The sequence below is a fragment of the Phaethon lepturus genome, unplaced genomic scaffold, assembly GCF_000687285.1.
Source record: "Phaethon lepturus isolate BGI_N335 unplaced genomic scaffold, ASM68728v1 scaffold11598, whole genome shotgun sequence".
In the NCBI taxonomy this organism is placed as follows: Eukaryota; Metazoa; Chordata; class Aves; order Phaethontiformes; family Phaethontidae; genus Phaethon; species Phaethon lepturus.
Genome location: NW_010556971.1, coordinates 46,551 through 64,082, shown reverse-complemented (window position 1 = coordinate 64,082; position 17,532 = coordinate 46,551). Strand labels below are relative to the sequence as shown.

The window sequence follows — 17,532 nt, the reverse complement described above, 5'->3', positions numbered from 1 at the left end:
TACAGCAAGTGTTTTACAGAGATTTGGGTTCGTTACCCTGATACTAGAAGTGCAGGAAGAAGGAGTCAAGAGGAGAAGAACAAGAGGCAACTTACATTCTGCTCTCTTTTACAAGTCACGGGCAAGAAAAGTCTGTGAATTAAAATTTTCATAAAGTAAAGAGTAGGGTAAAAAAGGAAGAGAGCCAAGAACAAGTCTGAGGATCTTAACAAAGACTGGACGAGGGGTTGGGGGAAGTATTCATTGACGGGGTAGATAGTAATGGGCTTGAAAGGGTAATGAGCCAATATGTCCTGTGGTCCTGTTTACACAAACAGAGTTGGTGGAATTTCTGACCTTGGAGATTTTAAAAAGCCACCTAGACATGGTCCTGGGTGACTGTCTCTGGGTGGCCCTAGCTGAGCAGCAGGGTTGGACCAGACGACCTCCAGAGGTCCCTTCCAACCTCAAACATCCTGTTATTCTCTTCATTGAGGAGGGGAGGGGGGGGCTGTGTTTCACAATTAACTCCGCTTAAATAATGCACCTAACAGCAGAACTTGTGCCTGTTTGACTGTGACCCATCAAAACTTCTTAGTAAGGTCCCCCAGGTACTGTCCAAGCCTCTGTGCCACCCTCTTTGGAACAACTTTACTGCATGGGGGTTGATTTTTGGAAGGGGAGACAGAAAAGAAGATTAAGGGATGTGTGGAGCTCAAGACGCTATCGTCTCTTGAAACATGATATCTGTAAGTGGAGTTTCTGGGGCAGTTGGTGGTGGTTTGCAGGGAGTTCTTCCTTCTGTGTGAAGACCATGAAAGACAGATGGAAATATTTTGGCATTTTGTGAAAAAGCGTTCTTTATTATTAGTCTGCTTCCATTTAGAGACTTAGCGTAGTTTTAAAATGTTAACTATTTTCTCAGTACTACCTTGCTATGGAAGTAATTCTTGTGGCAACGACTTCTTTGTTGTGTGAACATGGGCTCTGGAGTGGGAACAGAATGGAAGCAGTAGGAGTTCGTAATCCCATTGCCCTGTTGTTTTTGCTTTTGTATTCTGTTGTATGTTGTTGTAAGTCCAACATTGCATAAACATTATTTTTTTTGTATTTTGGGATTAGCTGCTTTCAAATACAAAATTATTTAATCACTGAATTGTGCTTCAGATCAAGAAAGCTGTATATAGTATTGCTTTAGCCATTCAATAGCGATTTAGTGCGGAATTTTTTGCTGGATGCTTTACAGAGTCATGTCAAGAGCCCTCCTGTATCTGTAGCAGCACTACAGACCCCTTAGTTGTGTTGGGTATTGTGGGGGTTATCACACACACACACACAAAAAAAAAAAAAAAAAAAAAAATCTGTTGCCTGAGATTTCTGCTATAGCTTTGGTTCTTATATTTTTAGTTTGCTAGAGAGAGGGTGGAAGAGCAGTGCATAAGATCAGAATTGGATGCAGATTATCTGCCTAATATGGTTCTCGTTAGCACAAATAATATGAATACTGTTTGGAGAACAAACGGATTACAGAAAAAGAAATGAAAACATCCAGATCCCGAGCATTTGGAAAGCATGACACTGATGTATTTGTGTAACCTTTTCATGAAGAGCGATGCTGAAGTCAAAGAGGGGATTTTGATTTCCTTCATTAAAAGCTTATTAAATGAAGAAATAGGACAGTCGTTGTTTTGCTTCAATAGTTGGGGGTCGCAGAGGCGGGCCTGATCTCCTCAGGATATTAATGCCTGCTTTCAGCTGGGGGAAATGAGCCGTCGCTTGAGTTAGCCGCAGCTTTATGCGCTCGTCACTAGGGATCCCCATATGTCCTGGGATCTGCGGCAGTCGGAAATGGCAGAGCTCGGCAGCCGGGAGCAGAGGGCTCTCATTGCTATTCATAACAGGTAGCTCGGCTCAATCTGCCCAGAGCAAGTCTGTTTAATGTTGATCAGCTGTCCATCTGATAAACTGAATTGATATGGACATTTCCTCCAAGGGCTGCCCTGACAATGACAGCAAGAGCATCGGGATGTCTTGTTAGTCTTTTTCTCCGAGCTTGAAATTTTATTAACCCTTTGTTAGAGCCAAGCCAAGCGTGATTACAGTACTGTGGCTGTAGGTTGTGTGAGTTTCTCCCTTGCCTCTTCGAAAAACAGCATCAACCTTCAATTTTGTTGTCTACATGGAGAATGGCTAGCGGTTTTGTTTTCAGATTAATTTTCTCTGCATGGAGCAAAAATTGTGAATTATAAAGGCAGCTTTTAAAACGGCTTAGGTTTTTTGCGTGTGACAAAATACGTTGGGAACCTCTGTTTATCCTCTCCCCCTGAGCTCATCTACCTTTTGCATGCCTGCCCAGGCTGTGTGGCTCTACCAGCTCTTATTGCTTGCTAATTGGCACGGATCAGTGGCCTGAAACGGTTGCTGCTGGGGCTCTTTGCAGGTCAGATATATTTGGGCAGAAGGTTACTTGAGATTAATATCATTCGGGGCGGGTGCATCACATCTGCACTGTCCAGAGGAAACGGTATTAATTTACTCAGTTCTGTGCCAGTACTGAGGCAGAAACTAACCTGAGCATGTATCAGCAGGTATATGTGTCTGTGAAGGTATGGAGCAGTTTGGTTACTCAATGAATCAGTGTTTGGCCACTTTGGAATAAGCACAGGGAGCGTAACATGTCTTTGTCCTGGGTTGCAATTTAATTTGAACTTTAAGTCCTTTTATTCATCTGTCTAGTTGATCAGCATGCCCTTACATTTTTGCTCTTTTATGAAGTCTCCATTACATAAAGGGAACTGCTTGAGCCAAAAAAGATGTGAATGTGCTGAAGATTTCATAAGGGGGTGGGGGGTGCCCGTGCATATCTAGGTTTGCGGTGTTAAGAGGATGCTCCAGTGCGTTGCTCTGTTCCCACCTCCCCTTGTCCCTGCTCAGTTCTTACGTCTGTTCATCTCTCTGTTGTAGTTCTGAGCTGAGGTGACGTCTCAGGGCTCTGTGGAGTGGCAGCCACTATCAGGGGCTAGGGGTGCCAGCCACTATCAGGGGCTACAGGGTTGAATTGTAGGAGGAGGGAAGGAGAGGATTGTGCTAATGACTCTTTTCATGCCTTCTCCAAAAAATGAAAATAAATAGAGGGCAAGCCTCTATGGGATAACTTCTGTGGCAAGCCTCTCACAGGGATTTGAAACCCCTAAATACAGAATGTAGCACACTGTGTTGGAATAAGAAGTGATTTGTAAACCTATCCAAATAAAATTGTGTCTGCCCCTTTGCTGGACAATCACCTTTGCTGCTTCTGACTAAAACAACCAGTGAAATATCATTAGTACACAGTTTTAAAATGTTCAGCAGCTTCTCCTCTCCCCCCTACGCCCTTCCCCCTTGGCGTTATCGAACTGCAAGGTATCCTGTTATTAATTTAACTCTAATTTGAGCAGTCATTGACTGCAGCATTGTTACGGTGTTCAGATCAGCGTGCTCGTGACTCCCCTGCTGATATGTCCTTTGTTCCTTCCCATCAGTACTTTCTGCTTGGCATTTTCTTCATGTGGTGTCCCTCAAGCTTCTAGAAGACAAAACAAAAAAAGAAAGCACCATGAGGACTGTATTGATTGCTTACCTTTTTTTCACGAAAGAATTCAAACAAAAGACAGTGTTCTTCCAAATGGAACCTATGGTACCTGTGGCTTACCTGGAAATACTTAGGGGCCTGATGAGATACTTCTCTCCGCTTAACACTTCCCGGTTGTGGCTTCTAGAAGTAAATAGAAGAGCTATATGATAATTAATGAAATATCTGTTTAGTATGTAACATGGCCTGTGGTGTTCCGTCCCATCCCTGTCCGTCCGTCGTCCCCCCCCCCCCCGCCCCCGAATCTGTATTTTTATTCGTGGCTTCAAAAATAATTGTACTTTTTCTTTGCTTTCAGTCAACGAAGTCTGGCTGAGATTACGGAACTGATCCACACTGCCTTTCTGGTGCATCGTGGCATAGTAAATATTGGTGAGCTCAAGGCTTGCGATGGCCCACTGAAGGATATGCAGTTTGGAAATAAAATGGCTGTTCTAAGTGGAGATTTTCTTCTAGCAAATGCTTGCACAAGCCTTGCACAGTTGCAGAATACCAAGGTAAAAAGAAAAAAAACTCTTCTATTGGCAGACAAGTAACTATTAGTGAGTCTTCCAAAAGAGAGGTCCTTCAAAAAATCAGCAGTTATGATATATATGTATATATGGAGCATCCTTTTAAAAATCAGCATACATACATTGTAGCTGTAGATGGATGGACAGGCTGCTGCTGCTGTGAACATGTTTACCACTGTCCTATAGAATTACTGTGGTGAGGCCTTTCGTAGACATTCTGGAGTAGTGTAGCCAGAGATAGTAATGGATGAGTGGTTAATTTGGTGAATTTAATGTATATGCAGTGGCATCCTCATGACATGTCAGAGTACAACATCTGGCAGACTGCCAGCTGAAGGCACGTTTGGTTTGTTATTTTGTTTTACCTTGTGCTTTGTGAAATGTTTGTCTGTCTTAGGGAAGGGAAGACAGACAAACTTTCTTTCTTGCGGGGAGAAGCTTCATTCCTTTGTCTACAGAGTGTTCAGATGACTTTTTACTCTTAATGAAATTATTTTATTAGGCATTTGGACACCCCTGAGTATTGGATTGCCCTATTAAGATGGATGTACTGGCTTCTAAAGGGCAACTGCAATCCTGCTGCTCAGCCAAACTGTTCGAAACTTTACAGGCAAATGTTTTTCATGACAAATGAATCGTAGAGCTGTACGATCCTAGAAAATGAGAGTGATAGAGACCTTAAGAGATCATCTCTGTAGTCGGTTCTTCTTTTCCCCAGACACGATCAGCTACACCAATCATTCTTGACACGTGTCTGCCTAGCATGTTCTTAAAACCTCCTGTGGTGCAGAGAGATTCCTGGGCATCCCTGTGCCAGTCTAGTGTAGCACCTAACTACGTGTATGGCTGAAGAGCTTAGTGTGCCGTTCCGGTGGAAACAGAGAACAAGTCGTCTTTGCAGGGGTACTTTTTATATGTCTGAAGATTGCTGACAGATCATAACGTAAAATAAATGTCTGTCTCGTGCAGTTGTCAATAATCAATGTAGTTTTAATCCTGAGCTTAAGGAGTCTGTTGTTTTTAGATTCTCAAGCTAAAGCTCCTCGTGGTGGTAGTTGAGTATTTCTGTACTGCTTTAATCATAAGTGTGACAGTTTCTCTCAAAAGTGGTGTCATTTTGTAACATAGAGCTGTGATTCAGGAGAAGAGACAAAAAAATCAGATGTCAATCCGCTGGAATAGCGGGTTAAGCCATTATGGTGATAACTGGTAGTAAGTATTCAAATAAAGTTTTAAATAGTACAAAATTTTAGTCATACCATATCCAAAATGGGGTGCAGTTGATTTTACTAATTATTGTTGATTTGTATATGTTCTTATGTTTGTTTTGGGTTTTTTTTTTGGTACTTAGTAAGGTTCTCAAGACAGACCAAAGGATTTAACCCGACATCAATTTTTCTTTCAACAGAAGAGGAAACTTTTATAAAATGTAGCACCTATTAGTTTGCATTTTGTACATCATGTAGTATTGCAGCAGCAATGTGTAATCCCTGCAGACTTGCCAGGAAACAAGCCTACAGTGAAATGAAGCACAAGTGCAAAGAAATACTTTTTTACTTTTTTTTTTTAAAGCAATCATTATACTGCATGTCGGAAAATTCTGCCAAAACATTTTAGCACTTTTTTCATTTTTCTGACATCTAAATACTTTCATAGCTTCTACATACGATAAGTGGGATGCCATTATGGAAGCTGATTGACTTAGTAAATTATTCTTTTTCATACGTCTAACCCTACTAGCGAAGTTAGAAAAATTGAAGTACAAGCTATAGAAATCTCTTGACTGGTGCAATGATTTAAACATACTGTATTTATTCTTTTGTAAATGATGAATTTTCAAATTTGGCATCTGTTTTTCAGCAGTGTGAAATAACTGTGACTTTTTTCCTTCATAATGTTTTGTTTTCTTTGATGTACAAAGTAAAAATCACAGTACCACTTTTTTGCTGGCATTTATTTGGTATCTCAGCAAATAGGCTAATGAAATGAGCAGAATTGTATCGTACATGGTACTGACCATGGTAGGCTGTAACCTCTATAGACGTGCATAGCTGTTGTACAGACGAGAATTTAAGCTAAAGGGGCTTTTAACATTAACTGAAACCACTGCTACCAAGTTAATTTTATTGTGCTGTTAAACTCTTGTCTGAGCTTGTGTATGATGCATTTATCTCTGTGCTTCTCTCGGGGCTGACAATTAGATGTGAAATCCTGTAGTCGTAATGAAATGCAGAGCTATTTTATAATTGCCAAGGGTAAAATTAGTAAAGTCAATTATTTTCCCGTAGGCTTTTCCCTGTAGATATTAAAAGGCTGAGAGGTAATTGCCTCAGGTAACACTTTGATTTTTAAATAACATTAAATATAGGAATTGTTGTTGTTAATTCGTAGTAATTTTCCTCTTCTTGCTACTGTTGTAGAATATAACTGTAATGATAACAAGATTCAAGGCTCAGGGTTGTGTTTTTGGAGGTTTCTTTTAAACTAGTGTTCATATTTCTCATGTGTTTGCTAAAGTTATTCAACAGAAGGGTTTGGGGGGTGTTTTGTTGTTTTGGGTTTTTTAAAATATCTTACATACAAGGACTCAAGATTTCTTGAAATGTCAGTTAGGAAGCCTCCTGTAAGATACATTCTGCTGTTGTACTCTTATAAAGTCACCTAAAACTTCGGTTTTTGAACACACAACAATTCAGAAGAAAGCATTCTCATTTTCTACTTTGTGAAATTATGATATGTTAATTATGATTACAAAGTTAGTATTGACTGAGGCTTAAAATAAAGTACTGAAAGGCAGATGCAACTGCATGCTACATTTTTGTAATTATGGCAAAGTCCTACATTTATTCAGACAATAAAAACTGTTTAAAAAATGAACAGTAATTTCTTCAAAAAAACTTTTACAGCTACAAAGCATTAGATTCATCAGATCACTGCGTTTACAACTCTTTTGTATGTTCATGTTAACTTTCTGATCACCTATCCTTTTTTTGTCCACTTTGTATTTTGGATAGTGGCTTTTCTTGGCTTGCTGATTGCGGTGATAAATTATGTTGTTGATTTAAGGTGACATGGATACAACCTTACTTCAGAACTGCATCCTCTAGTAGATTGGACATTGCTAACCCATGGATTTTAGAACAGAATTGTCCTCCAAGAGGAATTGGTTGGGATCTTTTAGTAGTTGGTGTATCAGTAGTGGGTTTAGGAATGATGAGCCTTTGACAAGGAATGGCATGGTTGGTTTTTGCAACTTAAATAACAAGAGAGTAATGCCTGGTAATGTTCTGATTTATTGGTTTGGGCTGTGTTTATATGGGATGATGGAGTTATTTTGATAGGTTTTCTCATTTTGAGGTTGTGGTGTTTTGATACTAGGATTGTGATAAGATACTTGTAAAAGTCATCATAAACATGTTGATGTGTGAGAGATGGAAAAGTAAATGATGTTTGCCTAATAAGGTACCTCCCAACTATCTTGTGGGATGTGTGAGTGACCATATGCAGTTTTAAATAAATATGTGAATAAATTATTAAGAAATGTAAATGGATATGTTTAAGGGTTGGTTCTTTGTTGCCATCTGAAGGTAATAGATCTTTAACGTCTGTTATCTCGCTTTGCCTAGCCAAGGACGTGGGGCTGAAACTGCTAACAGCAAGTTTTGTTGCATGGAAGTGCTTCTTTGACTCTAGTAGCAAAAAGTGTTAGTTTTGTCTTTGACTTCTGCTTCAGTGACCTTCACTTCTTGTGATATTTTGAGAGTAGCATTCAGATGCAAAAACAGCAAAAGTAACAAGCATTAATTGGTATTTTGTCACCTGTCAGCCAGATACACGATATGGACATTTTAACACAAGTGGTGTGTGAATATTTACTGCAATGTTATCAAGTAATGTGCCTTTTCAGGGTGTAACACAGATAAGTTGGAAGCAACCTGTTGCAGCATTAAAGCTGGAGCTTCCTAGAACATCTGAATCATCAGTTGCCTTACGAAACTGTGGAGAGGATGCATAAAAGATTGTGACCAGTTTTGATCCTCCCACACTCTGAAGACAGTGATATGTAAAACTTCAGGAGGATGAAATGATGCATTTTAGTGCAATGCCTACTGTAATGTGCTGATGATTAGAGAAAATTATAAAATAATCTGTAAATTCATTGCTTGCAAATCCATAAACTGATAGGAGGGCACCCCTTTGTATTTAAAAAAGCACACAAACCAACCAACCAAAACCCAACCACCAAAAACAACATACCCAAAACAAAAAATACCCACCCCCCCAAAAGACATTAAAAAAAGAAAATCCTAGCTCAAAAACCTGAAATACATGTAATGGTAGTGTTTTCCATAGTTCTTGCTGAAATTTTAAGAATTGCTCTATTTTTCCCACTATAATTTAGTGAGCTCTTGTTGGAATGATTAAACTGTTCACAGAAGCACTTCAAAATCTGCAGCCTGAAAGCTTGGAACTGAATTTAAGAATCTTGTCTGTCAATGCAGAGCTCTGCCAGAAGATCACATTATAGAGCATTGTTTTATTAAGCATTATTTGTTTATAAATAAACAGTAGCACAGATGTACTACTTATATAGTGGATGCATTTCCTTATGTTAAGTTTATCTATTCCTAAAGGCATAAATGTGTTGTTGACAAAATAGGCCCTGTGTTTGTGTAAACATCAACAAGTTATTCACGTAAGTCTTTGAAGTCTTCCTATTGCGACAGTCTGAGTGTGCACTGTGCTTCATAGAAGAACTGCTTTATCTTGAACTATGGTTTCTACTTCTGTAGCATCCATTGTGGTCCTGTGGGGAATGCTCAATATTGAACTTGAGCAACTTGGTTCCTTGCTGACCAGTGAAGGATATGGAGAGTATCCCCATTCTGGAATTATGCCAGTTGCTCTTTTGTTGTAAATTTTTGAGGATTGACAAACAAGTCAGCTAGAATCTACAATTATAATTTTCAAATGTTTTTTAAGAAAGGTAGTACTTGTGTCAGCCTTTTTCTTTTTCTGAATGATGTCAAGAGAAGAACATAGACTTTTCAAAAGAATATTTGAAATATTAAAACAGTGAAAAATCATGGATTGTCTAAAGAAATGATTCTGAGGCTCAGTGGCAATTTTCTGGCCCTCTCTTCAAAAGTGAAAACTTATTCTAAATTACATGATGAGTGCATATCATCAAGAATCCTGTAAAAAATATCCTTTTTAAAAGGAAATGTCTTGTTGCCTATGTAAAGGCAGCCATTAGCAGCCACTGACTTGTAATAGGTCCAAATTACTGTCTCTCAGAACGGCACTTTTCATTTTGTTTGAGGAGAGTAGAAAGTGCTTCTTGGTAAATGTAGTTGTGAGATGAGGTATTTTTAGAGCAATGAAAGTTATTTTGAAAGATCTATTCTTCATTGTTTTCTCTGGTGGAAAATCTTAACCATAAATACCTGCTAAATATGCTAAGTATATTTACATTATATTTTACATAAAATAAAGACCCTTAGCCTGACTTTTCCTTCTGAGATTCAGCACCTGTATTGATCAGAGAAGGCAGGATGAAAAAATCATGGAGGAGAGGTGAGACCCAGAAGTAATGTGTTTTCTCCCAGTTGCAGTGTTAATATCAAAAACTGAAGCTGATGATAAAACTATTTTCAAATCGTGTATATATTTTTAATTATTCTTAGCTCTTCACCTCTGCTCACTTATCTACTTCCTTTTCCTTCCCCGATACAAGCTGCTGTTAGAGATGAGTACCTTAAAAATGATCGTCTCGCAGATTAGCTAGGTGACGCTGAGGCATGAGTTTGGGAAGAAGCAGAGATCAGATTGGATTAAGAGACCCAGGTTAAAAAGTTTGATAGTGCAGTTGAGTTCTTGAGAGGAAAAAAAAGAAAAACAACCTTCAAATTTTTTTCTAGAGAGCAGGATAAAGAGCTTTTATGAAGTACGCTATCATGCCTGTCTCTGTACCTTCCCCTGAGGCACTGTTTGATGATGATGTACTGGACTACATTGGGAGTAGGATAGTATCTATATTGCTGAGTATTTTTATTCTAATTTAGTATTTTAGAGTGGCACAGGGGCGTGTCACAAAACCAGACACTACTGAAAAATATAGAGAAGTTTAAAGACCTGTGAACTGATTTATGTAAAAGTACACTTAAGGAACACTGTTTTATCTGGGAAATGGTGATGAAGAAAACTGTGGAAGAATTGTAATGTTTTTGAACCTTTAACCTAATATGGGATGATGTGAGGCAACATAGCTATCATGATTGCATTATTACAGAATAAAACTTTTCTTTGAGCAACCCTAAATAAGCAGTTCTGTATCTTAAAATACTGAGATACATACTCAATAATGGCATCCAATGTAGCATAGATTTTCTTGGAGAATGTGAACACACTTTCAGTACTGATAAATGCATCGTTATGTTTCATACATAATTATGAATCAATTCTTAATAAAACTGGTTTTTGTTTTAATTATTATTTTTAGGGTGCACCAAAACTTACTAATTTGTATCCACTTCTGAGAGGTAAATTTGGTTTTAGTTTATGTTAAAGTAAAACATAAACGTGATTGTAATTCAAACAAACTTTATGTCCATTTAATGGACACGTATTGGTTGTTCTGGCCTATGTTCTCAAAGACTGGATTTCTAACAAGATTTCTTTACTAAAGTTTTCTTGACAGTCGTGTGAAGTTCCTTTTGGTAGCAAAAATGTACTCTTTGTTAATAGTTGATGAAAGTATTTAAGCATTAGGGTAAAAAAAATCCTGTACGTTGGAGGTAAAAGATAAAAATCTATCAGAATCAGTACTTGCTCATAACATTTTTCCCATGCTACTGCTTTAAAACTTTTGTCTAGCATTCCTGCTGTCATTAGAGGTTAACAGTTCTTGTGATGCTGATGATAAAATTGTAGAATGATGCCAGCGAATCTCCTAATTGCTGCATTGTGCTCTTCTCATTGCCCCTTTTCATGCTTGTGTCAGTGGAACAGTTCCTTAGCAAGTGCATCATTTGCCTTTGTTTTCAACAAGTAAATTTATAGCCCCTAAAATAAATCCTGAGCAAATGAAGTATTCAGTTTTCTGACTCTTCTACGGATTTTTTTTCTATTTCCATTTTGCTATCTGTAACTGGTAATATAATTAAATATTTGTAAAATTTCATTACCTTAACGGCTGCAGTTATATATTTGAAAAGTAATCTTTTGGAGAAGTTAAATTAGAGGATTAGGTGACACATCTTATTAACTTATTAATTTAATTGAAATTATAAAAATTAGACTTAAACTGTAATTGTGGTAATGCATTAGAAATAGTCTCCTTTTTGATCTGCAAGAGTTCTGTTGCATTGCAGTGAATGATGGTTTTGATTCCTGACCAGTGCATTCCTCAAATAGGTCTACGCTTTACCTTAGTGGCCTTTTGTACCTGTACTGGTTTTTAAAGCCAATACTTACGTTGAGCTTTCACAAAGCCAGACTCCACTGAGGCTAGTATAGGTCTGTATTGAAAGAGTTTATTTTTCTGTGGTTCTTGGCCATGGCATTGCTGTAAAATTTAATGATTAGATTTCAGTCTGTTTTCTGTCCTCCCTCTTCTGCACGAAAAACTAGTTTAAAAAAAACGAAAGTGATTTCTGCCACTTCCCTTATGGACATATATGACATAACCAGTGCCTTGTAGCTGAATGACTGCTGCAGAATGTGGAAAGACTGAGACTGATACCAAAATACGTAGTCATAGGTATCACTGTGAATCATCAAGTCTAAGCTTGAAGCTCTTTCCCCAAAATATACTGTAAGAATATTTTGAAAGTACTGAGGCATGGAGCTATCAAGACCAAAATTCTGAGCATTTGAGATTCTGTCTGAATGCTATGTTACTGAGCAAGTAAACAAAGTCTCAGGAAAAAGTTATTCGCTCAGTTCTGATGAATTTTCAATAGAATGCTAAAGATTTTCATGCCGGTTTGCACAAAGTCCCTTTAATATTCTTGCCTTCGAATTGTCTTTATTAACAATTTCCTCAGCTTGCATCTGAATTTGTCTACCTCATAGTAGCAATCGGACATGTCTTTCTGCTTCTCTGGTCTGCCTAGCAAACCAAAGTCAATGTTTACTGCTTGAGTTCCTGAACCAAATACCTGTCCTTATTCCAGATAAATATTGTCCTCCGCAGAGGTAAAGCACACAGCTACTTCTAACATCTGGTTAACTAGTTCTTTTTCTGATAGAACTATTGTATGCCTCATTCTAATTAAGAGAATGGTCTGGAAAATACTAATACATTCTCTATACATAAGAGAGAGGGCTTTTCAGAGATGACTCTTGAGCATCAATGCAGAAGAAAGCGAAAACTAATTTCAAGAAACTGAAGAAAAAGCTGACTTTGTTGAGAGGAAAGTCAGAGGTCATCTGATATCTCACGATAACCGCTATACCTGGGAAAGATAGGATAGTGTTCTAGATAGTTGGGGTAGTAGTGTCTGTCCCTCTCTTGATTGCTACCTTAATGTATGATGGTGAATTGGCAGCTGTCTAGTGGTGAAGACAAATGGTTTAGGAGTCAAAAATATTTGCAGGCTTTGAGATAGATAGATACATATATATTAAAAAAAGATATGTATACATGTGTGTTTGTGTGTGTGTATATATATAAAAATAAATTTAATTGAATGTTAAGGCCAAATTACAGAAGAAAGGTTCTTTTTTTTTTTTTTTTTTGAAGGCAAACCCCTCCAGTTTTCAAAGAAGAAAATACCTTTCAAAGATTTGAGGCAAACACTAAAAAATGGCTATATTTGATATTTCCTTAACTGTTAACAAGGAACCGTATCCAAGATGCGGATCTCTGCCAGAATATGTAGGAAATGGGTATTCAAAAGAAAACAAAATTTATTCTAAGAAATTGAAGTAATGAAAACTTGTGGGTATGTGATGTTTTATTCTGCATGAGATGCACAGTGTGAGAAAGTACTCTCAAGAGTCAGCAGTTCTGCTGCTTCATTCACCACCTACTTAGAGTAGGTACTGCCACTGTCCAGGTTTCTTAAAGCAAGAGATGTTCATTACAGTTCTTTTTTTCACAGCCATGAATAATCATCATGGGGGAATTCCTTGCTAAGTAGCTTTAGCTCATACACAAATTATAAAATGAAAATGGATTTTCATAAAGTTGATGAAGGTGGTGTCCTCCATGAATGATATTTGCGATACCAACTTCATTCTTTTTATAGCTGAAGCAGTGGAAGATCACAAGTTCTGTTTTCTTGGTTTTATTTAAGGTCTGTTTCTTAAACGTAAGTTTCATATTGAGAGTGCATAGTAGGATTAAAAAGCAATCAAATCTTTTTCTGGTGAAATACTGTCTTAACAATATTATCTCAAACAGCCTTTTTGGTTTTTTGAGTGAGGACTTAATACATATTAGCATCCATCTTTGGGTGGGAGTGGTTTTAGGACGTACTTGGTTCTAGAGGTGGACTTCCATGACAAGATGGTTAATAAACAATTTTGCAGAAGGATTGGAGATCACAGTGATTAGTATATAGTCAGCTGTCCACCTGGAGTACAATTTCAACAGAGAATATTCTTTTTAAAAAATGAAAATAGATTTTTGTGACAATTCAGTTGCAATTCAAAGCTGTTAGCAACAGTGATAAGAATCTAAAATTTGTATGGCCTTTCTTAGTCTCCCAAGAGCTTAGCTATTCATAGAAGGGAAATCTGTTCCCAGTACAATCAGCAAATTTAACCCTTCCCTAAGAGAGCATTTGGCACCAGCTTTGTAGCCTTGGTTTTATTATTTCAAAGAAGAGAAAAGTTATTACTGGTGCTGCAGATGTGAGTATGCAAAATCAGCTGTGGTCCTCCTTCACCAGCTGCTAGTATGACAGAATGGTTCAGGTTAGAAGGGACCTCTTGAGATCATCTAGTCCAAACCCCCTGCTCAAGCAGGTTTAGCTAGAGCAGGTTGCCCAGGACCATGTCCAGATGGTTTTTGAATATCTCCATAGATGGAGACTTCACAACCCCTTTGAGGAACCTGTTCCATTGTTTGATGCCCTCACAGTAAAATGTTTTCATGTGTCCAGATGGAATTTCATCTTTTAATTTGTGCCCATTGCCTCATCCTGTCAGTGGGCACCACTGAGAAGAATTTGGCTCCTTCTTCTTCATTCCTTTCCAGCAGGTGTTTGTACACGTTGTACTACTAGGAGAGGTTAGAAATACATGTCTTGTAAACAGGGTGGTCGATTTTGTATCCTTACCTCTTTTTGCACTGCAGTAAATTCATCTTTAAAATGAACCTTACCAGGGTCAAATTTTTAGTAAAAGTGCCTTTACCTCTGGAATGGCTTCACTGCAATAATCTAGTATAGTGCATAAAATTATAGCAGTTATGTAGATGAGTTAATTGTATTTTTAAACAAAACACTGAGGTATTTGGCATCTTATTTGGCTAGCAAGAAGAATGAATCTTTGGATGGACTGGAAATGGTGGTTAGTATTAGTGTTTTGAACATTCATTTGTGAACATATCCCAGGTCAACAGTTGTCTGCACCAGCATGGCTGAAAACAGTGTTTTATAGCCATGCTCCCTTGTATCATTTATTGATGACGAGGGTTTTGTAGCTACAGAGCCCTGTAGTCACGATACCCTCTTTGTTCACTGTTTTATGTAAAAGAAAGATATGAAATTATCCTGTCCAAAAGGGTTGGGCTGAAGAAATCACATACTTCTCTAACCTGAGTCACTCATCAACCGTTGGTTGAGTGCTTCAGCACAGGGATCTGCTGCACTGAATCTGCAAAGATAGTAATATACTGTGTAAGGTACCATGTGGAGCTAAAGAAGGGAAAATGATATTTCTTCTGTTGGTTATGTTATCGTTAAGGAAACTGCCTAAATGCACTAAAACTGTCTATACTAGTGAAAACCCTTTCTGTGGTTAGTGTTGCATCAGCATGAAAAGGGTAACTTAACGCTGTTGAAAATCCTTAGAGTAGACTGACCTTACGTTAGTTATTTGACAATACTAACAATATTCACACTGACTGCTGCTATTATTTTTAAGAGTTTTTGTATGTCTTAGGAAGTAATGTTTTATCAAGTAGTGGGTTTGGGTGATGTGTTTACATTGCATAGTGTGTTTGCTACTAATTTATCATTAACAGAGTGAAGAAAACTATAAATCTGTTTTCCAAGAGCATTTAAAACTTGCTAGAAAGCAAAACACTGTGAGAAATCCTTTCTGTGTATTTCAACTGAGAGAAACAGCTTCAAAAAATAGTAAAGCTCAAGTAGATTTCAAATAATAAATCCAATAGGATCCAATAAAGATTACATTTAAAAAAATTCTGTGGACTGGCACACTTAGTTACCTGTATGACTAATGATGTTTGAGGAGATTACCAGGAAAGAAAATTGAATTCCAGTGTTCTTGGAACTCCTTAGAGTTTTTGCTTCCTTTTTTATAGGTATTACTGAACAATCAAAATCCAATTTCAGCTGGTTTCTGAGTTTCATCTTTAGCTTCCTACTGTTGCAATGTTTCTGTGTCAAATGCAGGAGAACATTTAATTTTAATAACTTTCTGTGGAATTTTTAAGTGTCACAATATTTCCAAAAATTAACACGGGGTGGGGTAGTCAAATGCAAGTTGAAGGAACTTTTGTCTGTATATTTAAAGTTTCATGACTATCTAATTTTCTTCTTTACTTGTATGGAGAAGTCTGCCACGTTTTCAAGTCTATGCATCAGCAGCAAGGAGTAAGGTCTGTCATAGCAGATGCATGAGGAAAGGATATTGTTTCAAGACCAGCAGCCCAAAGAGACAGAAAGATAAAGACTAAGAAAGGAAGGAATTATTTGTGGTCCTTCTTGAAAGGAATTTGGCAAAGCTAAGGACATTTGTCAGGTAGAAATTGGGAAGGATGAGGAACAAAGATATATCCATCGCTGTGTTTTCCCTCGTGCTGTTTCCTGCCTTCCTGCAAAAACTTCACCCTTTCCCTGATGTTCCCCTTGAAAATGTCTGGTAGAGTCTGGAGAGACACTGTATTACTACTCTGAAATAGAGTGGTCTGTGTAATCGATTCCATTTCAGCTGCTGAATTTAAAATAAAACCGCCATCACACTGAATGGCACTCAAATTCATTCATTTTTTTTAAACTAGAATGAAAAACAGGAAAAGATACATATGCAGTGTTACATTGAAGTGAACTTTACTTGTCTAAGAAATATTTTGTTTAAAGGGAACAAAGTGCTTGAGTTGTCAAACTGATGGCAGCAATGTCTTCTTTTCATCCAGGGTGTTTAGAAACCTCATGAAGGATGAGTGGGGCCCAGAATCCGTTCTTTTTACTATGCTTGAAGGAGTCTGAATTGTATCTTCTAACTTTGAAGAAAGTGTTCTACCAAAATGTCTTATATTCTGTGATTTCCCTGCAGTCCTTCTATCTCTAAAGTTTCACTTTATAAAAAACAGCCACGTATTTTAATTAGACAGAGCTGGATTTACCAGGGTGGTCAACTGCAGGCAAGAATGGGGCTGCTGTACACATGCCAGGGAATGCATGGCCCTATTCTCTGTCGTTGTGTGCACAGAATGTTTTGGAAGTTCTGAACCCTGAATTATCTTATAGATGATTCCTGAGTAAACTACCTGAAAGATTTAGTTTGAGCTCAGGAAGAGGAGGAACAAAATTCAATGTGTGGATGGTTGAATGTCCCGAGTAATTTTCTGACCCGCTGTGGTGGGTTGACCCTGGCTGGATGCCAGGTGCCCACCAAAGCCACTCTGTTACTGCCCTTCGCAGCTGGACAGGGGAAAGAGAACGAAAGGCTCGTGGGTCGAGAGAAGGACAGGGAAAGATCTCTCACCAGTTACTGTTGTGGGCAAAACAGACTTGACTTGGGGAGATTAATTTAATTTATTGCCAATCAAATCAGAGTAGGGTGATGAGAACTAAAACCAAACCTTAAAACACCTTCCCCCACCCCTCCCTTCTTCCTTACCTTCGCTTAACTTCACTCCCAAATTCTCTACTTCCTCCCCCTCAGCGGCACTGGGGGACGGGGAATGGGGGTTGTGGTCAGTTCATCACATGTTGTCTCTGCCGCTCCTTCCTCCTCAGGGACAGGGCTCCTCACACTCTTCCCCTGCTCCAGCGTGGGGTCCCTCCCACGGGAGACCGTCCTCCATGGACTTCTCCAACGTGAGTCCTTCCCACGGGCTGCAGTTCTTCATGAACTGCTCCAGCCTGGGTCCCTTCCCCGGGGTGCCGTCCTTCAGCAACAGACGGCTCCAGCCTGGGTCCCCCGTGGGGTCACAAGTCCTGCCAGCAACCCTGCTCCAGCCGGGGCTCCTCTCTCCATGGGGCTCCA

General features: G+C 38.5%; 1 protein-coding gene across 1 annotated transcript in view; it reads left to right on the top strand.

Moving 5' to 3' along the window:
• Positions 1–17,532, top strand: part of PDSS2 (prenyl (decaprenyl) diphosphate synthase, subunit 2) — a gene marked incomplete at its 5' end in the record, with an annotated part of 71,373 nt that overhangs the window by 21,272 nt on the left and 32,569 nt on the right. The window contains one exon of the mRNA XM_010292622.1: positions 3,909–4,107. Coding sequence (XP_010290924.1) covers positions 3,909–4,107 — 199 coding nt within the window. The remainder of the gene's footprint in view (positions 1–3,908; positions 4,108–17,532) is intronic.